The 24,497-nt window shown below is 33.2% G+C and overlaps 2 protein-coding genes across 2 annotated transcripts; one reads left to right on the forward strand and one right to left on the reverse strand.

The window, feature by feature from the left end:
- The first annotated feature begins 427 nt into the window (after window positions 1-427).
- LOC132268914 (protein PALE CRESS, chloroplastic) lies at window positions 428-4,673 on the forward strand. Its single transcript, XM_059769827.1, has 7 exons — window positions 428-593; window positions 684-766; window positions 1,099-1,293; window positions 2,280-2,366; window positions 3,351-3,401; window positions 3,525-3,704; window positions 4,292-4,673. The coding sequence occupies exons 1-7, from the start codon at window positions 467-469 to the stop codon at window positions 4,523-4,525; spliced, it is 957 nt and encodes a 318-aa protein (XP_059625810.1). The 5' UTR covers window positions 428-466; the 3' UTR covers window positions 4,526-4,673.
- A 693-nt stretch (window positions 4,674-5,366) lies between these two features.
- Window positions 5,367-18,573, reverse strand: LOC132268915 (CSC1-like protein At4g02900). The gene is made up of 12 exons (XM_059769828.1): window positions 18,211-18,573; window positions 16,729-17,068; window positions 16,342-16,491; window positions 15,569-15,704; window positions 14,588-14,689; window positions 14,238-14,357; window positions 14,019-14,099; window positions 11,691-12,031; window positions 10,132-10,377; window positions 9,170-9,494; window positions 7,569-7,802; window positions 5,367-5,897 (listed from the first exon to the last, which is right to left on the reverse strand). Exons 2-12 carry the CDS (start codon window positions 17,040-17,042, stop codon window positions 5,676-5,678), a joined length of 2,271 nt encoding a protein of 756 aa, XP_059625811.1. The 5' UTR covers window positions 17,043-17,068; window positions 18,211-18,573; the 3' UTR covers window positions 5,367-5,675.
- Window positions 18,574-24,497: the final 5,924 nt, after the last annotated feature.

Raw genomic sequence — 24,497 nt, forward strand, 5'->3', positions numbered from 1 at the left:
AAAAATAAAAATCTGTAACTTCCATATTATTTTCTCTTACTATTTTGTAACCCTTCTCCCCTTCTGAAAATACCTATATATAGACTATGCTTTTCAATTTGACTTGATATTTGTTGGTGGAACCTCTCAAAATTTTAGGCCAAAATTGAAAGCATCAAAATAATATTTTTGTTTACTTCAGCATTGTAAAACATTTTTTATCAAATATGCTTTTATATTTTTATTTTTAAAAATCTTGTAATAAATTTACGTTACCAAATAAGCTCGTAATTGCCAACCAGCCCCGGAGTATCATGATATCACACCATTACTTTGATTTTGAGTCATAACGGGTCTAAAATGAGAATATGCAAAATACAGGGTCATCAATGCTAATATATGTATATCGACGTATAATTTGCACTCCCATGTAAATTTGTAATCATCCCCTTGGAGTAGTACCCTCTCTCACTGTAATCTGTAGAAAATGGAGGCAAAGGTGCTCCGGCTAACGTGCGCTCCTCTTCCACCGCCACCACCCACCTGGACCCTTTCAAGAATTCCAGCAGCTCTAAGTTCCCGACCTTTCAAGGCTAACCCTCCACCCGGCGCGGGTTAGTCCTCCTCGCCCACATTTCACTATTAAAGGTTTCAAATTTTCTCAAAAGATTAAGGAATTTCTCTCTCTCTGTCCTTTTCTTTAGGGTTTCGATCACCAGTTCTGCCTAAGACCAAGAAGATAGAAGAACAAGACCTACATGGGCTTCCAAAAGAGTACTACGACGATGTATATAGTTCTAAATATATATACGCTCACTATATGTTTTTGCTTATTGGGTTTCACTTGAGTTCTTTATTACTGTATTTTGTTGTCAATTATGGGTATTCATTCCTTTATGGGTTTTTGGTTTCAAAGGGTTTCTAAATTTGGTTATAGGTTGAATATCATGCTGTGATTTCTCATCCTAATAGAAGATATCAGTTGTTTATTGAAAATGTAACCTAACTGAAAATGTATTTTGTTGGCAATTGAAAGCAATTCTTTTTGTTATATTGATTCTGATATAATATTTTTGTAATCTATCTGTTGAGAGCTGGGACTAACATTGTTTAGGTTAGGAATGGCAATCCAGACAACGGGAAAAGACAAAGGAATTGCATCGAAAGCGTCAAGAGGAAGAGGAGGAGGAGGAAAAGATGGTAGAAGCATATCGTGAAATTGGCTTGCGGTTGAAGGATTATCCTGAAGAAGAAGTTCGAAAAGCCAGGAAATTGATTTCGAGCTTTATCAAATCTGCCGAAGAAATTGAAGAGGTGATCATTAGTTATAGCATCAAAATATTATTCTTGTATGTCTGGCTTCAATTATTCCAATTAAACTCTATGAACCTAAAATTTCATAAGAACAAGATTCACAACTTCATCTGGTATGCTACATGATATAATAATTCCCTCTATATGCCTATAAGAGAAAAAGACACAAGTCTTTGCTACATGTCTCTCAACTGAAGTTAACAAATTATATATGGGCATTTTATACCAAATATATTAGGTTAAGCAGCTAACCCAAGGTCTTTCCATCAGAATAATTTCACCATGGGTTTACTTGCCTGTGGGAGCTTTATCTAGTTTAACAAAGGTTAAAGGAATTGTCTATCTCATAAAGGTAAAGGTGAAATAGAAGAGTATTTATAAAAATATAATAAATACAAAAAGAACAAAAATAAAAGAAAAAATAAAGGTGAAAGCAATTCAGGGGGAAAAAAAAGGTGAAAGCAAAGAGCAATGATCTGTCAGCTTAATCAATGGAAAAAAATTATATACCAAAATCTAATACTAACTTTAGTAAGAGCTTTGTTCAGAAAACAAATCTTTTTTCATCAAGATTTTATTTTTGGGAGCTAAAGGCAACATATTTATGTTTTTCTCTTTAAAGCCACATCGTTTTTTTAATTTATAAATCTGAAAGTTATTAAGAATTCTTCTGAATATTAAGAGTAATACTGTCAAGAGTTCTCTCATGACAAGAGTCATGAGTTCTCCTTATTGACTGACAGATTAAATTGGAAAAGTTTTCTAGTTCTGTGAATAAAAAGACAAAGTCAAAGCAATCTTATAATAAGTTTCTCGATAAAACAGCTAATAAAGAGAGCACACTGATCTTGCCATGAGGGAGACCTCTTGGTAGCATTTTCTGAAAATAAAAGCTCCCAACTCAAAATGCTATCTTCATTTTAGTTCAAGAGCTTATTTCAAGTCTAAAATTGATGTTTATTGATGACTGTTTTACATGCATGCAGAAAATTGAGGAAGCTGCTGTAAAAGGTGAACTCACTGAACTTGTTCTGATGGTCATATGGAATCGCCTTGATCTTGCTCGACGTGATGTACGTTACTATTCTAGCTATTTTACTAATCTTTTTACTATTTTTCTTATTTTTGTAGCAATGCAATTGTTGTGTAATGTGTTTATAATGTGGCTAACTTGTGTAATATTTGCAACGGAGAATTTCTATAATAACCACCATGTCGAGAATTTTGTCTCCTAAAATATGTTTTCTTCCCGGCACACAGTGAATTAAACTATATATTTTCAGCATCAGATATGGAAATTTTGTATTTCTGAATGTGCTGGTCTTAATTTACCAGAGTTCTCTCTCTTTTTTCTTTTTTTCTTTCTTTTTTATTTATTTAAAATTACAATGTCAGTGATAGTGGAATGGAGGATCATGATTGTGATTGTTGTGTTGATTATTCATAGCACCAAGCTTTTTGGTTCTGAAGAAAGAAAAAAAAAATTTAATATTAAGTTTCTTTGTTGTGGTGGTTGTCTTTGATATGTAAGTTTGTATCTAAACTCAACCTTTCAACGAGATAGTGCTTTTTCAACTCTCTCAAAATGGAATTTATTCCAAACATATATGCCATGGTTCCTTACTTCGACAGGGTACGAATATCTAAATTTGATATTTTAGATACTTTTTCAGACTTATTGCCGATTAAGTAGCAGTCAAAATTTTGTATCCATCTTTCATGATATTATGCATGGATCAGATATGTCATGGCGAATTCTTCAGAAAAAAATTGTGTCTTCCACAATGGAATCGGATAAGTGGATAATAATCCAAAACAAAGTAAAGCGTGAAAGACTCTGCCTTTCTTTACTTCTGTATTTTTGCAGTTTTCTGGAACATGGTTCGCCTTTGCGAATTTGTGCCCTTTTCGTTGGTGTTATGTCTAACATCAACAATAATGGCTAAACATGGATCACAAGAGTAGAAGTTTTTGGAACCATTTCCAGGACCTATTTTTCCTGGAAATGATAATCAGGGTCTCTCTCTCCCTGATTACAGTTTCATTATTTTTTCCAGGATGAGAAGGATGCAGTTAGAAGTCTTGATCTCCTATATAGGCGGGTTGAGGTATATAGTATAACTCTATCTTATTGTGCAACATCATTAGTTTAGCCTTCTCTCTTCCTAGCCTTTCTTCTGAATTTAAGTTGTGCTGCTTCTTTGCCATCTAAGATTTACCTAATGTTTTAGACTGAGATTTTGAAACGGGAGGCTACTCCTGCCATGAGACTGCTCAACGATCTTTTGAATATGCATGATGGATTTGATGATGAACAATGGCTGAAGGACTGCAAAAAGCGTATGGTTGATACCTTTCCACGAGAGGACCCATTCAGTATTCTTGTTCCAGCAGGATTTGACATTGACAAGGTATCTCATGATTATGCGATCATACGGCCTTTGGTGTAACCTTTTAATTGAATAATGTCATGGAGATCATGAATGTTCTTCTTCACATAGTTCAGATACACTTACAGTGTCCTGTCAATGAGTTTTATGTTAATTTTTCTAATTTTGCTCCATGTCTAGTTTAAGGCTTCACTGTCCGCTAATATTATCTTATTTTCACTATTTGGAAGAGTGATCTTTGTGGCATCTTTGGTTGAAATGGGAATATTTCTTAAGTATTGGCAGTTTTCAAAAACATACTGTTGGGTAATTGTGAGGTCTTTAGTTCCCTCAAAAATATCCATGCTTTCTGGGAATTGCAGAAAGAAGTAATATTTTTGTAATTATTTGTGACTAAATAACGTTATAGGAAATAATGATCCTATTTGGAAAACAAACACCTGTGTTGGTAAAAGTAGAATTTTGCTGGATTTAAATGAGTTGTTTAAATTTGAAGTTTACGGTATATGTTAGCCATATACCTAATTTTCTGTGTCATGCTGAATAGTTGCCAATTATGTATTCAAGTGCAACGAGTATCAAATTTTTTATTTTTTTTGCCTTGTCAGCATCAAGGTCCACTTAGACCATCACTAGAAGCTGATGATGTCCTCCTGAGAGTAGATTTTGTCCGGGAGGTTGACGCGTTGCTCCAAGAGGTTCGTTCTGAACAAAATGAAGCACAAAATGCACAAGGGCTCGATCCTGAATCCGTTGCAAGTAGGTTGAAGCAACAGGAGAAGCAGCGGGCAATGCGCCAAGTGGAAGCGCTGTTGGATCTGGCCATTAATTTAAAATGGTAGTCATGTGTTTTTTACTTCTGTTTCTCCTCAAAATCCTTGTAAAATGCAGTGCCCTGCCCATTTTTGTTAGGTTCTGAAGAGTAAAATGGAACTCGTTTTTGTTGTAGTCATCCATCCATCTGATAATGATATATCAAATTTATTGTTAGGCTCCTCCTTTAACAGTGTATCTGTGAGCAAAACATGTATCTGTTTTGTTTTTCCCTTTATATTTGGAGAAGGAATAGGAATTCAGATACAGTAAAACATATCCATTTTTCTTCCTCCCCTGTTTTTTAACCCTCTATTTAATAATCCATGTCACTACTGAAGGTGGAGCCTTTTGTCAGGGGTGTGAATAACAAATGACCTGACAAGCGAACAAGCAGTGCATTATATATTTAATTCTTCTAGGCAATCCAAAGCAGCTTCTGAGTTTGTTCTCTGAAACAAAATTTGGAAATGAATTAACACCTGGCTATATAAGAAAAGTGAGACATTTGGCTAGTTCATTGTACATGGAGTATAATAAAACATATGGGCAAACCATTGCAAGGATTGCCAAGACTATGTTTGGAAGCACCAAATCATCCAATTTTAGGCAAATTCGGTAATCCAAACAGAACATTGTATTGAAATTTTTCTGTGATCATGTTGGAAAAAAATAAATGTTTTAGTAACATAAAATATCTTGTTAAATTAGTAAAATTTTAATTTATTAATAATTATAAATTAATCCCAGTTAATTAATAGAATTTATATGGTCCCAAGGCTATTAATTTATAGAGGTTTTATAGTATGTATAAAACTGAATTCAACGGTAACAAGTAGCACGATTGAAGAGAAAATTTGTTGGCAACAAATCTGTGTGTGAGTCTGTTGGTCACAACTTTCTTGTACACGTAAAGCCTACACAATTTAGTTGAGAAGTCCGCAACTTTCTGGTACCGATGAACGATATACAATGAACGATGTAAATGCTTAATTGAGCCAGTAGTTCTCATTATACACATCTATAACTTTACTTTGTGCCTATGAACAATGAACTGTGTCACGCATTTTCTCCCTAATATTGACATTTCAATAGCAAAATCCTAATGCAAGTACAAAAACACAAAATAAAGACAAAAGCAACAAGAACGAGTCTTTGTAAAATTGATGCCTTGATATCTCACACACCATTTTCAGAACCGGCTTCAGAACCATTTTTGCTACTTCTCCGGGAACTCCTCTTGGTTGGAACAAGTAGGCTCTCCTCTTCCTCATCAATTGCCTGCGGTTTCTCAAACTCGCCGCCTTTAAAAACTGGGTGCACGTATGCATTCTGCAGATAGGCTTTCAAGTTTAGGTTTGGTTCTGTAGCTCGTTCTAATGTATCCTTCACCATTGCATCCTGCGATCAGATATATCAAATAAAGATCTTTATCGCACATGAATGAAAGACACCATACTGAGAATTAGATTTTACTCAATGAGACGTCAGAAGCATATAGTTTTTATCATGTCCCCAGCATCCCACCAAATCAAATAGCAGTGTAAATGGCATCAACAACAAGTACCTTAAAAGATGACAGTTAATACTTTGATCAATATTTCCTTTTCTTTTTTGCCGAATTTCTCAATAATACTAGTATCAGCTATAAGATGGTCTGCAAAGCAGACACAAAGTTTGACGACAACCATATGGCTATGTATGAAAAGGGGTGTCATTCAGTTAATTGTGAATTTGCTAGGATGTGAGTCAAGACACGGTTGCTAGGCTTGAGCCATAGGATGTGGGGTAAGACAGAGAGAGAAACTGTAATATCTTGAGATGCTTTCATAAATTCATAATACAGCAAATCAAGGTATCCCGTGGCAGTTTTCTAATGACAAAATTCCACTTGCAGGAAGTACTGCAAAAGAAAAAGTCATGCAAAAGGTGGTATGTTCTTTTTTCCGTCATCAGGAAGTAGAATCATTCATCCACCTGTACGAAAGTGTATCTAAGCAGAAATATCTAAAAAAATTATATCCTTATTTTCTAAAAGCATATATCAACTAGGCAAAAATAAAAAATAAAATTAATAATTTTCTAAAAACATAGCTCCTCAAAAACAAGATCTTAGTGAAGGAAACATGCAAACTTTTACAGCTTTACCATTAAAGAGTAGAATAATTAACAAATTGATCGAGAGGTGTCCCTAAGAAAAGAAAGTTGGGTTTCCTTCTTTGCAACTTGAAGTTCTCAGTATTAAAGGAGAGCGTGCATTGGAAACAGAAAATTTGTAGGTAGAGGCCTTGTCCAAATCACACTGGGTCATTGTGCTGATCAGCCAGGCCACATGCCTTGTATAGCACAAATGTAAGTCGAGAAATGTTTTGGTTTACAGAGGAGCAAGATAGAATTGGAATTTAGAACAACAAATTTCCAGCAGCAGATGGGGCATAGGTCCAATATGATTCTAACCAATAATAAGTAGGTGAAGTATGATGACCCATTTCTACCTTTCTGAACATCTCAGCTAGAGCACAGGATTGTGCTAAAATTAAGGTGAAGTCTGGAGTGTTATTTTGAGACGAGGACAACAATCATGCTGCAAGGTTGTCAAGGAAGACAAGTGCCCCAGATGAGTTTTGTATTGAAGCATTTTGAGTAAATGTCTTCCATTTGCTAACTAAACTAGAGTTTGCCCCTTTAAAAGTAAGAATGTAAAATAGGTAATAGACTGATCTAGGGGTAGCGAAAATAGATGCTGAAGTGGCTACAAATGACCCATCTCTGACTCCTCAGACAATCATGTTTCCTCTCTTTCATTGTACCAAACAGTTGATATCAGAGCCCTTTATACTACAACTCCTGTAGTTTTATTCCCTTTTTTTTGGGGTCAAATACCTCAACATTAGTTGTTTCTTTTCTTACAGAAAAACACCAGATACAACACGTTGATATATCTTGTTGCATAGATTTTCTCCTCCTAGTAATCACAGATCAGTATTGATACACATATATCATATGTTCATAAGTAAAAGGCATACTGGACACACTTTTTCTTTTTTTTTTAATAGAGTATTCCATACGAACCTGTAATGGGAATTTAATGAATGCTGATTCAAAGCGTCCTTTGCAAAATCGATGGAACCAAATTGTCAAGATTGGAAGTGCAACTAGGAAAGGTGTCGACTGTACAGCATCTTTCGTGCTCATCAATCCCATCAGTAGAAATTGCGATATTATCAAACCAATTATTATACGAAGATGCACGTCTGGCCAAAATGCTGCCCCACTCTCATACTTCCGGTCATATACATTGATGATCTTGCAACAGAAAGCAATTTAACAATTCAAAATAATTGTTATATTATGAGTACAATGATGACTACCAACAAATACATAACATGCTCATAGAATCTCTGTACAAGGTTAGATTTTAAAAACTTCACTTAAAATGTTCAGTGTAAAGAGTGCAAGGTTCTCATCTGCATTTTTATAATAAATAATATTCTGCCTACTTGATCAAATTCATTAACCAGTAGTTCCTACAAGATGGACTGTTAGGAACCAAAAACAAAATCTAACACCAATGACCATGTGAAAACTTCACAAGCAGATAAAACTCGTGAAACCAAGATAAAATAGAGTGCAAATGAATTCCTACAAAATTTTATATTTCACTTCTTATTGTACTCCACTCTACCTATTGTATCACTTCAGTTATAAAATGTAACGTGTGTTTCAACATATGTAGAAGCTCTCTGTAATCCAATTACCACAGTACATATTTTGAAAATTTGAATAACTAACTACATGGTTGACATGGGCTCCATTCAACTTGACAAATCACTATATTTCTGTATAACTCTCTTTGGGTGATAATTTCTTGTGATCATTCAAAACCATAAATATGTTTTGCAGACTTTAAATAGCTTTTGTATCTCTTTTATTATCTATGACACTGTTTCAGATATGTTGTCTGTGAAATAATCAAGTCAATGCCATCCCGCATTCATAATTAGACCAATCAATTTCTTTTACAGAGGCCACCTGGAGTGAAAATCAACTTCCTAGAGAGTTGTAAAACACCCACATATAAGCACCTATCCTCCCATTTTTTTGGCTTTATGCAATGAAATCAATCAAAAACGACAATTTGCATTTTATTATCAAATGGTAAATAAGTATTTAGTATCTTAGAGCTCCTTGGTTGGACAGTTAAATTGATATAATCTAAAAATATAACAAGAGAACACTGTTTACTTGTCAATATAGACCATCTGGAACTTGTATAATTCCTTGATATATTTTGGCTTTTATTCTATTGTTTGTCTGTCATTCCTTTTAGATTAATATTTTACATAACTATTTTTTTTTTCATCATCTAGTGTAACATTTACACGGTAGAATTTGATTCTTTGTGATTTTTTCTTAATAATTTTAAACAAAGAACCAATCACAAGCATCCATTCAACCAGCGACATAAAATGATTTAGAAATAAAACTGCGACTAACAAATAGTTTTGTGTATTTAAGGTCAATTTGTGCTTCCACTGGTTGATAAACAAAATTATTTTCATGAGCTTCACTGTTCTCCCTTTTCCACAAAATTAATATATCTATATATAATGGTGCCAACAAATTAAAGGATGATAACCAATTCCAAAGGCAAAGAATATATCTATATATACCTGATGGCGAAAAACCAGATAGGCAAAGGCAAAGAAGACAATAATGAAAGGAAGAAGTATGGGCGTGACCACTGAATATACAAGTCCCAGCAAGAAATACAACTGTATGCGAGGTTCATATGTGGCAAAGTTTAAGGAACCAGGATCCATTGCCTCCTCCCTGTCTCGTTCTGTCTTGACGAGGAATGTATTCTTTAGGTGAAACAGAATTAGTGGAACCAACCTCAGGACCTCTGCAGCAACGCCAGACCAGCCATCAACCATAATGTAAGTGATAAAGAAAGTAGCTTTCATTGGGATTGAAACGCCAATAGTTTTTGGAATCCTGCAAGCCGAGCCAACAAAATCTTGAACTGTATTATTAAATAATAATAAAAAAATGTGAAAATCTAAAAAAGAATGTATTAATAGCCTCGCATATCCAGTAACTTTTTCAAATTAAATAAAAATGCATGAGAAAAGAACATCATAAAGTGATATAGGGTTCTAGCATATACCAACAAGTAGAAACATTAATCTCATTAAAGATTATCATTATTAGTAATACATCATATCATAAGAAATCGAAGTGCAGTAGACGAATGCAATTTTAGCATTTAAAATAAATAAATAAATAACAACTAAACTGAAGGATCAAAGACTTCAGCAGAAAGAAAATTATTGGCGAAATTCTTTAGTTCACCCATGTTTGAGGTCAGTTCCCCAAACATTTATAAACTAGAAAAATATTCAACAAAATGATGTGATTTTAGAGTTTAGATATGCAAGGCTCATTTCCTCAGGAAGTTGCAAAGGCAAATTACATTTTAGGTGCATAAGGTAGTTAAAATAATCTAAGACCTTCAATCCAGTTCAACTAAGCTTAGTTAAAGAAATTCATTACATGTCTATTCACTAACTATTAACTACAAATAGTAGCGAATAATTCATATATAGGAGTAAAGTGTAAACATATAACGTACTCTGTAGGAGGCTGATTAATAAAGTTATGAAGCTGCTGAAATGCCGTGCCTGTAATAATGCTCCCAAGAAAGACATTGACAATTAAGAATAAATGATACTTCCCAGCTGATCTTGTCTCTAAAGATGAGAGAGATGTAAATCCTTCTACTTTGGACATAGCCATTAAAATCATTGGAAGAAAAATAAGGAATATCTTTAGGGCAATCCCTGGAAGAAAACCTTGAATGAAAGACTTGATGACACCACTGTAAAAAATAAATAAATAAAACAAGATTAGGAAATTTAATTATTTATCCGCAGCTACATAATAAAAAATTGAGAAATAAACACTTTCATTTCAAAGAGATAGGCAACCATTTTCAATATCTAATGTTAAGACTTCAAGACCAATTTTTTTTTTCAAAACAACATTTTCGATATCTAAGATCAATAATACAAAAGGATGGGGAGCCAGATAGTGATATAACTAGAAGAATTGGAGGGGGTTGGATCAAGTGGAGACAAGCTAGTGGAATTTTCAGTGATAAAAGAATAACACAAAGACTACAAGGAAAATTCTATAGGGCCGTTATTAGACCAACTATGTTGTATTGGGCGGAGTGTTGGGCCCTAAAAAAGAAACAAGAGCAATGCCTTCATGTAACGGAAATGAGAATGCTAAAATGGCTAAGCAAAGTGACTAGGAGAGATTGGGTCACTAATGAGAGTGCGGGAGAAAAATTAGGGGTGGCTCCCATTAGTAAGAAAATTAGAGAGAGTAGACTTAGATGGTTTGGACACCTACATTAGAGACCTAGAGACGCACCGGTCAAACGAAAAAAACTAGTCATAATAGAAGGTAAGAGACGGAGAGGGCAGACAAAAATAACATGGGATGAGGTTATTAAAAATGATTTTAAAAATTTAAATATAGTAGGTGAAATGGCTTGGAATAGGAAGGATTGGAGAAAAAAAATTCATGTGGCCGACCCTATTCACATGGGATAAAGGCAAGGATGATGATTTCAAAGAGATAAGTAAAAGAGAGTTCCATAATCTGGGCTAATTTCTATATATGGTTATCCTAGCAGGGGCAATACTATCAAATACCCATATAGACTAAAAAAGGAAACAAAAAAAACGTATCATTTTTATTCATTTACATGAGGATGCTTTTTATCCCATTGTAGTGTGCTACTTTTGATCCAATTGTCCCAACATTCATTCTATATATTAGTCACTGAAGTTGTATGCTCAAAGTAAGGCTGTCCCATTTAGTCACTGAAATTGTCATAACATCCATGTGTTCACTACGATGAATGTGCTTCTATGGTAACACAATAAATATTTAATTTTCACCTTTGTTTGTTCAATCACTCAAGATCTTTGATAACAACAAAAGGTGAAACTGGATCGACAAGAGTATATAAATAACAAGTGCATAATACAATATAAGAACAATTTTTTTTTTTTTTGGTGACCAATACTGAATCAAAAGCTCATTCATAAATTAAAAGGAAGAAAAAGGACTAAATACCAAAAGAAAAACATTAATTAATTCAAAGCAAGAGTCACTTACATTTTTATTAGTGGCTTTAAGAAAGGAAGAACCTTCTGAATGCCGTCAATGTTGGCTACAGATTGGACAAGTGCTATAGGGATCATAAAGAAGAATGTCAGAAAAAATAGAGCAACAGCCATGAGCAATCTTCGGACAGTGACTTCAACAAAGGGTATTGCAAGATTATCCCAAACAACATCACGTGGTTCGGGAGCCCATTCTGTCAACCAAATTGTCGGATTACTTGATTGTTGAGTTTGAGCACAGACGGCTGCTCCCCATCGCGTTTTGAATGAAACAAATGCCGCGGGAATTATGGCTTTAGGATCACTTGAAACCTTTTCTCTCTCTGCACTTTCCTAGATTAAATTATCAATAAAAGTCAGACACAGAAATTCTATTATGGGTTGAGGCTATATATTAAAGAAAATTTGTAAGATAGAACAAACTTTGGCTTGTTAGTATCATATCAAGCTGAGGCCAGAGCTAAAAGTAAATAAAAGCTAAAAGACATGATAATCATATGATGTTTACAGTGATAATGACACATAATGGTTCATAAATATGGTGGTAAAACATCACCCTACCACCAGTGCAATGACATCCCTGTTCAATAGGCCCACTTGTTAAAACTGCGGAGATAAAGAACCGAAGAAAAAAAATGGAAAAGAACCCTTTAAAGGGATTTGTATCCTATAGAACAAACAAAAGAATGACAAAACATTACAGTTATGTACACACTTCCTCTTATACAACTATACTGAGAAATAAACCATGACAGCTATTATAGTTTGTTTTTTTCAAGAGCCTACGGAACCCACTACGTTCTAGTAATCCAACCAAATGAAGAAATTCCTCTTGACGAGCCATAGAAAACATGAAACTTCATAGTCATTAAATGAACAAATTTGTATGGGAGCTGCTCCAGCTCAACAATTATGAAGCTCATTCAGGATCAATAACCAATTAATAAAGCCAACCCCCAGCTTGAATCTTAAGTTTAAATGCTTAACAAGCTAAGCTTTAGCTACGCTATGGATCCTAAACTAAACTAGTGAGTTTGGGGGCCGGGATCCAGTTCAGTGAAAATCCCACTCAGCACATTACTCAGACTCGAGTCTTATCTCCTCTTTTTCCAGCAGTCTATGGCCTTTCATTCTAGCCAAGCTAAACTTGCACCTCTTACAAATTTAACAAAGGTAAGCGTGAATAATCTAGTACTCAGCTCAGTTTTGGGTCTGTTGCACCCTAATAAAAACAAATGATTTTGTTATCATTTTTATGGGACTGTTGTGATCAACATGATTTTGCTGCCATAAGCAACACACTGCTTTGGTCTTACCCACATTATGTGAACAAGAATAACCCCTGAAGTAATTATGTCTGGAACAATATTTAGGGACAAAAGAGATCACCGACCAATCCAAACAGCTATCTTATTGTGGTAGAAAATTCTCACCCTCTATGGTCTCACCCAAATCATGTGGCCAAGAATAACCCTGAAGTTAATCAAGACAGGTAAAAGATAAACGGGCAAAAGAGATCGCTGACCTGCCCAAACAATTCTCTTATTATGGTAGAAAATCTTCACCCTCAAATGACACGCCTCTAACCTCTTGACTAAAACTTAGGCATCCTGAGTCTCTATGCAATGCCGTTCATCACCTATGCACATAGACTGATAGAGTGTGAAAGTTCCAACTAATTGAAGGCCACCAACATATGTAATGTTTCCGTAAAAATCACAAGAATAGGAGCTAACTGTGTACCCAATTAAACAAGATTTGTCATAGAAGTTCACATATGAAGGTACAAGCCCAAAAAAAAAATTCCTTAAGATGAATCAAGCCCCTAACATTCCTTTCCTTCCCCTTACCCTAGCTAGAGCATATCTGTCTTCTTTATCATTCTTAACACAAAAACAATATATATTGTCATAAGCTCTTAATTCAGTTTTTATGTTGCATCCTCATATCCAATACAGTTTTAGTTCATCTTTAGAATCATCTCCACTTTAATCCTTACAAGCCCCTAACACATCCATTATTCAGGAAAAAAAAAATTCCCAATGTTATAGGTACAATCAACCAACAATTAGAGACTCGGTCCAAAAATAAATTCATAATGGGCCTAGGTTGAGAAAAGAAAAAGGCAACCAATTTTCAAGTTGCTCCGGTACTGTAATTCATGATAATTGAACCAACTCACTGTGTACTCAGAGAGAAATCCACAGCTAAACATTTAGAACAAGCATGCTTGTGTATGCCCATAGGTCAGCTTGCATACTGCAAATTATTAGTTGATAAGTTGAAGTGCAAATGATAACTTCTAATTATGGTATCTTACTTCTTCACTCATCTTCCCAATTTCAGCTGTATAGTAGTCAATAGCATCCACAGTTGTTCCCCAAAGGCCCCAGAAACCTGTCTGTACATAACTAAATATGAGATGATGAACTTAGGAGATACTACAATATTGAAATATCAAATATTTAACAAGTGAGAAAGATTGTCTTTTGAGCAGATGTAAACCAAAATGAAAGGTTTATCATGTAGACAAGAATACCTTCGTGGTCGGCTTTTTTGAAGGGTTTCTCTCATATTTGGTTTTGTAATAGACCAGCCAATTTTGCAAACTCTTCTTCTTTGCCACCAATTTTGCAAGGTTGTTTGCATTGTAAACAACCTAGAAATTCAAAGTATAAAGATCTTTCAGCGCTAGGAACTTATATTCAGAACGACTTCAGAACTTTAAAACACTAGCTCCACTCTAAAAGGAACTTTCAGCCAATACTTATTTCCTCATAACTCAACGTTAATGGGAGGAGTATTGCTGCTTCTTTTTTCTCCCATGTTTTGTGTAAAATCTTTAAATTTTACAAGTCAATCATGAATGCAGTTAATAAAGACACAAACCTGATGTGTAAGATAAAGATCAGGATGATTTACACAGAAGAAATGTTCAACGTGCTCACTCACTGATTCATCAGAATCTGGAGGAACATTTCTTACCAGAACCTGCAAAAGGAATTGGAATTAATGATCGGAGCTAAAATATGTGTAAGCACATCATTTGGTAACATGTTAACAAACACAAGAAAGTCTTTGCTTTATCTTGAAAAAAGGATTGTGAAGCATGGTTTAGAAAGGTCAGCTGAAGAATTGCTAACATGACCAGTATGGCAAGCAAGAAATCTCCAAATTTGCAACCATTTCCCAATTAGTAGCTAGAATCAACTTTGTATATGACAATTATGAAAACTGATTGTTTAAACGAAGAAATTGAGAGCAACACATACCAATATCATATATATTCTTACTAACTCAATCCACATTGATCTTGGTCTTCCTTGTTCCTTTACTACCCTAGTTGTAGATCACATTACTCTTCCTCACTAGTACAGTTACCGGTCTTCATTACACATAGACAAACCATTATCTCACAGATTTTGTTTCGCATAATATCTTCTTCTTCTTTTTCCTTTTTCTTTTTTTTTGCCACACATTTAATTCACCAACATCCCAAATTATAAAAAATCTAAATCACCACCAAAATAGTAGGGTTGAAGAAAAACACCATAAACACAATAAAATGAACTGATTGTAACGTTTTATATATAGTGAGAATGTGACCAAGAGTCAATCATTGGTGGCATTATACTCCTATCCAAGATATACCTGCTTTCTGTTAAGCACTAAACTACTTTGCAGCTGCATAATTTCTGAAGAAAATAACCTCCAGTTGATAACACTTAGTTGTCATATAGATAGACTGCAAATCCCTTCCAATTACTTGCAATTAATTTTTATTTACCAAAAAAAAAAATATGTGCTGCATAAACAAATAGATTTTATCTAAAATATTCTTGATAAAGATAATTTTTTTATATAACTCACAGTGAATTGATCTGGACGACGACTTTCAGAAGCTAGAAAATGCAACCTCATAGCAGTTATGATCTTGTATTCCTTGTATAACATATACCATGTCCAAAATGAGAAAACATAGGCCATTACTAGATGTGCCCAAAACCTGAATGGAAATTTAAAGAAATTGACTTAGTCAAGGGTATTATGGCCCAGCATTATTGCCATGGCAAAAATGGTGAAATTGAAGAGTCATATAAATAGTGAACTAATAAAAAAACTTACGAGAATTAAGGATTTAACTCTTGTCAACAATAATTCAAAACCAACATTTTACAGTTTTTCTCGGGGTGCTAAAAGGGAGGATGGTGGCATTGGTGTTCAAAAATTTTTAGCAACTCTTTAATGATGTGTCCTCCCAGTTATACAAGCAATAAAGGTTAAAATTTTATATTCCAATATTTGTAAAGAGTGGTGTTTTAAAACATGCTGTATGCTAGATGATTTTAAAGGACCATAGTTAAAAGTTAAAACTGGCAATCATCAATTTGTAAATAAAGACATACTCCTTTAAAAAAAGCCCTACAAAATTATTAGAACCTTATATAAAAGATATTTGGAATGTCACAAATAAAAAACGTATGCACAATTTTTTTTTTTTTTTTTACCTTGGCAAGAAACTCACGCACCCACTTTGCCTCTACGAGGACTTGAACCCTGGCCCTTCCACTTTGGAGGGCGAGGAAGTACCACTAGCTACAGCCTATGCATAAAAAATTTAAAGAAACAAAAATACTTCCCACCTTTTTGATCCAGATGGAATATTGGATATTGAGAGTTTATCAATATCACTGAATGTTAGATCCTGAATATGCGATAGTGTTCCTCCAGTCCAATTTACAGGCACCAACACCGCAAAAGCAAGTGCAGCTATAGGGACAAATATCTTTAAGCTGCATAAGAATGTTAAAGATTAACAGTCCATATAATTAAAAAGAAGAAAACAAAGATAAAACGGTGCGTGCAATGTATTCATCTCTATATATTTTTATCTGTTTTTAAGTTATCAAGAAGAAAATTGCAAAAGCATTCTTTGGCAATTAAGAGATAATGAAAGATAACATATTTTAAGTACAGAATATGGTGCAAAAAAGTAATAAAAAATGTAAATCTGCATCTTAGAATCTCACCCTAAAATATAAATCCGAATATAAGCAACAGAATCAAGTCCTGCGTGATCTATAAGCTCAGGTTCAGGCATTCTTAATGCAGCAGGCATCCAATTCAAAAACCTTATGTAAGTTCTGAAGTCCAGGTTGACAAATTTCGACGCAAAAGCCCCTGAACGTGTTGGGCTAGCTCTTATACCCTTCAGATACCATTTTGGGAAGTACACTCTATCATTGACAGGTTGAAGTCGTAATATTGCAAAGGCCACAAGGAATGCGACTGCAGAAAGAATATTAATTGCAGCTGCAACACTAATATCTTGAATGGTAGCCATGCTCTTCCTTGAAGATTATTGATCCCCTAAATTTTGAATGGAAACAAATGAGACATATCTCAGTGCATAATCACCAGGAAGATTTCTGCCTACCAAAAAAATACACACACAGATAAAAGGGAAAAGGAAAAAAAGGATGTTTCCCAAGAGAACCAAATAAACCCTGTTTCAATTTTGCAGGTGAGTTGTGATATTCTAATAGTTTATCATCATGCATTGCTCATAATTTCTATTACATGCAGTCAGTTAAACGTATTATACATTGAAACAATTTATGTGTTCTCTTCAAGTAAGTTACAAGTAGGCCACAAAAAAATTCAAGTAAGATGCACACCATACAATAATACACATTCTGATTAAATCCACACTTTGAATATATGGGCAATTCATAAGAGAATATCACAACTGACATAAATTCAAACCAAACACACCAGGTACGGCAGATGACGAAAAAGAAAAAGGTGTTTCTGTCCTTGAGGCTTAAGTTATCGGTCAACACACTACTAATTCTAATGAGAGTGTCACAGACTAGCAGACTTTGTATCATCACCTAATAAAGACTTTCATAATGGCTATACAACTTTTCGGGTCCAAATCAATGCACAAGAATTAAAAAAGAAAAAAGAAAAATCATAAGACAGAAATTTCATAACCGATCGACATTTTCATATAACTCCTCTTAAGCTCTTGGAACCAAACTCATGTAGCAATTAACATACTAAAAAATCATCAAACCCAAGTCTCTAATTCTAAAAAAAAATCTCTTTCTTCTCCAGGGTTAATTTACTACTCACAGAAATAGTCTTCAAGTACAAAACAACAAGGGTATTCCTGGATGCGTCCGACCAAGAGAAATAGATTCGAGCAAAAAAGATATATCTTACACCCATTATTTGAAAAATGGCAATCTTATTTAGCATTTATATACATATATTATAAGAAACATATCGACGATATTTATAACTCTTATATCAAAAGGCAAGCATTAGATGAAGGAACAGCTAATTGATAAGAAACACTCGTTTCTCTCCAATTCAAAAACCCACTACGATTAAACCAAGCCAAATAGAACTATTAAAGAGATATGAGTTCAGGTTATCGGCTTCTCGGAGTCCCAACCAAAAGAAAATTTCAAAAGATTCAAAACTTTGTTTTCTTTTTCTCTTACCTTTTTCTCAACAACCAACAAGAAAACAGAGCCGAACCTCGCAATGTCACCTTTTTGATTGAATAGAAACCAAAAACTTGAGAAGCAGCTCACTCTCGTGGCCTTCAGGAAAGGAAGGTGAAATTAGGGTTCTTTTACTTTGTGATCAGAGTCAGGCATGAACCGTCTTCGAATCGGCGAGGTTCGGCAACAAAAAGAGCCGAACCTCCAATGTCACTTTTTGGATTGAAAACAATTCGAAAGTTTTGGAGCTTTTCAATCGGAAGTTACAAAGAGGAATGTGAAATTAGGGTTTATTTTTGGTTTGTGATCCAAGTTTAAGCCGGGGAAGAGAAGGCGGCAACAAGGGCGGACCGTCTGTGCGCAACTCTGCGCGTCTCGTAGTTTGTAACGTTGTAATGTACTGTATAATTAAAAAATGGAATATTTTTGAATGTTGCAATGTCCGAATTACCCCTTAAATTTTATATTCTTACTTTACGCTTCCCATATGTATGGCATAATTGCACTAGCCTCCCATAAATTGCATTGATATACCTTTTTACTTTGGGTAAATCCCTAGTTGATGATGTTAATACTTTGCAGTAAAATGACATAATTTTCTCAAATTAAAAAATACCAGATTTTGATGAAAATTTAGTAAAATTGGGATCATCATCCAATAAAAATATCTAACTCTAAAGATAAATTTAACTTTAAGAAATGTTAGTATAATTTATTTTTATTTTATTATTAGACTTAAGTGACTCGTTGTGTTGTCTATTTCTTTACCAAATAAATTAATATTGTACAAAGATGACATCATCATAGTGTTAATGAATTTTGTTGTTTATTAGTTTTAATCTTGTATAAGTAATGAATACAAAAAATGTGCAATAAAAATCTACATAAGTACCAAAAGGTTTTATATCACAACTTTAAATGAATTTAGTATAATGACAAAGACTCTTACATTTTGAAGATCGGGAGTTTAAATTCTCCCGATACATGTGAGACAGGAGATTGCATATGCTCAATAATAAATTATGAGATACTTTAAGACATTTTATACTGTTATCGTCACATATCATTTACTATAGGTTGATCATTCTTTTACATGCTCACATGAAACCTTGAAAGAACTTGTCAATTATCAAATTTCTCCATTGAAATCGGTCGGTTCTCCATCAGAGAGTGGACAGTTTAGATTTCAAAGGGTAATTAAGAATTAACAAAAATATAGTAGTATAACTTAAGCAGGTGCTCTTTTCTGTATTTGGAAATTTTGACAAGAATTGGAATAATATATTACTCTATAATACATGCCACAAGGTTTATCTTTTTATTAGAATATAATAGCTGTAGCGTTACGCTTGTAATTGTCTCCAAATTCCAAATGCCTTCCATTTGTCGTACATATATTCACGTGTATGAAAAGTGTCCGTCGATCACATGCATCACAATCCGTCCCCGTTGTTGGACAATCAAGTAACCCCACCATTTCACGATAACTTTTTTGTCAACGAAAAGTTCAACATTTTTATAAACTTTAAATTGAAATTACATTTTTAATTATTCAGTCTAATTTACTCTTTTGCATTCTTAAACACCAAAAATATATATATAATATATATATATATATAAATGGTTGGATTATAGTTAATAAACAATTAAATTTCAAATATAATCCAAGTCTAATATACATTAGGTAACAATAAAATTGAAAACATCACCTTTTTCTTTCCTTTTTTATAAATAATTTCTCGCTATTTCTTCCTCCTACAATATTTTTGTTTATTTATTTTTATCGTGACTAAGAAATATAAACACGAACATACCGGCTTGTAGAATTAAGCATTCTACTAACTAGGTCATGCTCACCTACAATGTTAACTCAATGAATTTTTATTTATGATTCAGACTTTATAGGTCCATTTGATTAACTTGAAGCAACAAGAAAAGACAAAAATGAGAAAAAATTTAAACTTTTTAATAATTTGATTAGATGGAAATTTAAAATACGGAATTAAGAAAAATTATCAACTAAAAATTTACTTCCCCAAAATTTCAACTTTCTATCTAATCAAACTATCAAAAAAAAAAAAAGGTTAATATTTTAATTTTTCCCAACTCCGAAGATATATGATTGTTCAATTTCTTCACACTGTTATTATAATGTTTTCACGTGACACCTGTAATGGATGTGGAACTCACTTTTGTTAAATTATTCTTGATGCTTTTGTACAAGTTAATTAGAAACCATAAATCACTTTATGCAGTGATTAGTATGCTGGAATGGAAATTTTATTTTAACTATTCTTTTATTTAATATGTAATTTAAATTAGGAATGATTATTCTATTTGAATGAAAGTTCATTTTCTGGAAGAGAAAATATATTTCTAAACTAAATTTATAGAATGATCATTCCATTCTCAAATAATTTTTTTTTATTATTATTTTTTTTAAATTAACTTTCCAAAGAACCTTCATGAATTTCAAATCAAAAAATCACCACTACCTTCCACCACAACCGCCGCCTTCCACTACCTTTCACCACCGCCGCCGCAGTCACCTTCATTAGCTTCCACCACTACTGCCTACACCACTATCTCTTTCCATCACCACCACATTACTGCCATTGCCTTTCACCAACACCATTGTCACCTTCCACCATTGCCACAACTGTTGCCACCCATTATTGCCGCCGCCGCCTTCTAACACCACCACCTACACCACTATCGCTATCCACCTCCTCCACCACCACCACTGCCACCAGTTATTTTTAAAAAAATATTAGAGAAAGTCATTTTGTTAATTTTATTTATTTGTTACTAGAAGAAATATTTTAGAGTGTTCAATTTGAAATTTATTTCATTATAAATTTTAAATCAGTCAAACTAAACACTAGAATAATTATTATCATTTTATTCATATGCATTTTATATTTATAACCAAATAATAAAATGAGAATAGTCATTCCATTTCATTCTCACTTGCTTTTCATTCCATTTCTGCATGCCAAAGGCAACATTAAATAATAAGAATTTCCAATCAGATTATACATATCTTACCAAGAAGTTCAATACAAATCTCAACTTACAAAAGAATACAGAAATTAAGTCTTTACAAGAGTTCTATGCATATATTATTTATTTATTTTTTCCCTTCTCCTTGTTACAAAAAGAATCTTCAAAAAGACCCACAAGTAAATTCAAATCCTCCAATTTATCCTCCAAATTTCCTTCATTACTCTTCAAATACTGAATGGGTTTCTCCAAAAAACTGCTAACAATCCCTCCGCTAATTTCCTCTACCAATATGCTCTCCTCACTTGTCATCTGACCCTTTATTTTACTCTTCAACTTTTCTATCTCCAACTGTGTCATACTCTCTCCTACTCTCTCCAATCTTTGCATTATAATCCCAACTCGTTTCTTCAACCCTTCATCTTTAGTTGCCAATTTTGGTACCGAAAACGCGATCGGTCCGGGACAGAAATGATCATCGTCGAGCATGGTGTGATGGTATGGACTGCGGTTTAGTTGGAGAGCTTCTTTAGCTCTATGAGACGTGTTTGTCCCGGGGTTGGTTGTAATGGTTGCTGCTGCTACTGTATGGATCAGTTTTCTTTCTGTAGTGACCAATCCAACCTTAGGAACTGGACTATGAGAGTGCAGCTTGATGGGAGATGGCATTGGCAAAATGGTCATTGTTGCTTCACCTTCTCTCTGCTTATCTTCGAGTTTTTGAATGAGGTTTTGATGAGAAGATTTAAGAGGTACGATCACAATAAGTTCTCAAAAACAAATTTCAGATCTAAGGAGACTTTTATAGTGTTGCTTGGATATGTTGACCCGAGTCTGCCACGCGTATTTTATTTTGACCTGGAGTTGGAATATTACTATGCATAACTTGGATTTGGTCCACCGTCAATCTCCACGTGCTACATCTTTTTATTATTTTTCAACGCTACAAATTTTATTATCATTTTTTAATCCTGGCAAAATTAGAGGGAGGGAGTCGCATCGCGCCGAGAGTTAAAATTTTATCAGTTAGACCACTATATAACGCTCAGCGGTACAAAAACTTGATGCATTTCTTTCTGTCTTTTTTATCCTCTTAGACTTTAATCAGTGTTTAGCTTCTTTTTTTTTTCTCTGTCTCTCTCTTTCCGGACGAGGGTAGTGTAGGACCTCTTAGGCTCTAATTGGAATTGTCCCTTGTAGAGCCAATCATTCATCTTAAACAATAATTTAAATATATCATTAATTAGTATAGCATAAGCATTCTTTTTTATAGTTTTTATCGATGACAATATTTGTATTTTTAAATTATATTTATGTTATTTTTAAAGATTTCAAATGATATCTCCTATCATTTAAAAAAAAAAAAAAATGGATGATTCAATTTTTTCAGAAAAAATTTGTGTGAGTTTTTTGTCAGGAACACAAAATTAAAAAATTTGTGTGAGTTTTTTGTCAGGAACACAAAATTAAATAAATATCTCACTGATTTTTTTTGAAAATCTTCAAATTTTATAATTAGTAAAAGTAAACTATTGTAATTTACCCAACCAAAAAAATGCTTTTTTGCATATATTTTGTGAAGCAGTTGTTTATATATATATATATTCAATTTGTATGAGAACTGATTTATTTTTTCTTTTTCCTTTTCAAAATGTGGTAGTAGGGTGGGTGACCAAACATGTTCTATCATGAGTTGGAAAGGAGCAGATATGAGAGAACAAGCGAACCACACAGCATGTATGTTGCAGGGGGTTGCCCTACCCCAATCACAACTCATCTTTTTCTTTGGATGTTACGACCATACATAGAATTCTTTTGTTATAAAAACTTTGACAATATTGACCTCCTTTTATTTCATTGCGCTTAAGGACACTGAAGTATGAAAAATAAAAGTTTATTCGAATTTATTTGCTATATGATTTAGGATAGTTACAGTAATTTATATACATATATTAAAAAAAAAAAAAAGCTTTCTTGATAATTACATTACCCTCTTTTAAAATACTCTTATCCTTTCTTAATTATATTTGATAATTAATTTGTTAGATCTTAAAAACAATAAGTGGAATTGACATAGGCAAGGATGTCAACGGAGTGGGTTTGGGATGGGACACTCCTTTCCCAAATCTATTACCCATCCTACCAACAAAAATCTCCTCCCAAACCTGGTTCGAAGCACCCTGCATTGAAGTTGGATCGGGTTTGGAACACGCTAATATACAAATATTTTAAAAAAAACAATCCAAACTTGAATAAATTATATGTATACATACACACACACACACACACATATATATATATATTTGTGTAGTATAGTAAAATATTTAACGATTATAATAACAAAAAATATCTAGTTAAAATTTATAATTATCACAATAAATAAAGAAAAAAATTATAACTAATAATTAATATTAGTTATAAAAATAAATTAATAGGGGCTTTGGTTTTAAATAAATGAAATAAATTATGAGGCTACAATCAAACAAACGCTCAATAAGTCGATATCGTTTGTGAGGCTCAAATTTCTATTCTAAATAGGGTTCAGTTGTATTTTATTCGATAATTTCAAAGTAATAGTTAGACCAAACGTGGCATAGCAACTTGCAAGTTTTATCTCTTTTGCCATTTTTTTTTTCCTCTTCCTTAGCTTCACTGCAATAACAGCTTAATTCCTTATGGAAAATGATTCTAGTATAGAATAAATACAATAAATTGTTATACTTAATTTTTTAATTAGTTAATTATACAACAAATAAATAAAATGGAGCATTCATTTAGTTGTATTTAGTATAAATAACTAATAAAAAATTGAATAGTGATACTCACATCGAACACTTGTGGTGAATTGTCTAACCGAATAATTTTTAATTATCTATTTGTACCAAATCTATATTATTATTAAATGTGCAAAGTGTTTCAATATTTATTTATTTATATAAAAAATATCTATTAATTGATATAAAAATAGTTTTTATAAAAATAGTTTCTATAAAACTTTAAAAATTACCTAATAAAATCAATCGCATTCTATATAAAACTTTTTAGTTATTTTTTATGGATAATTATAGTTTCTATAAAACTCTAAAAATTACCTAATAAAATCAATCACATTCTATATAAAACTTTTATTTTTAGTTATTTTTTATAGATAATTATCACAATATGACCGGACCGGCCCAATTATGATTATGTCATTATCAGAAAAAAGACACATGTCATCATCCTATTAATCCAAGAAGGCATAGAGGAAGGAGGAAGGGGTACAGAAATTAAGAATTGTA

Source organism: Cornus florida, unplaced genomic scaffold (genome assembly GCF_030987335.1).
Source record: "Cornus florida cultivar Cherokee Brave unplaced genomic scaffold, ASM3098733v1 CherokeeBrave_3.0.0_Hap2_Chr08, whole genome shotgun sequence".
Classification (NCBI taxonomy): Eukaryota; Viridiplantae; Streptophyta; class Magnoliopsida; order Cornales; family Cornaceae; genus Cornus; species Cornus florida.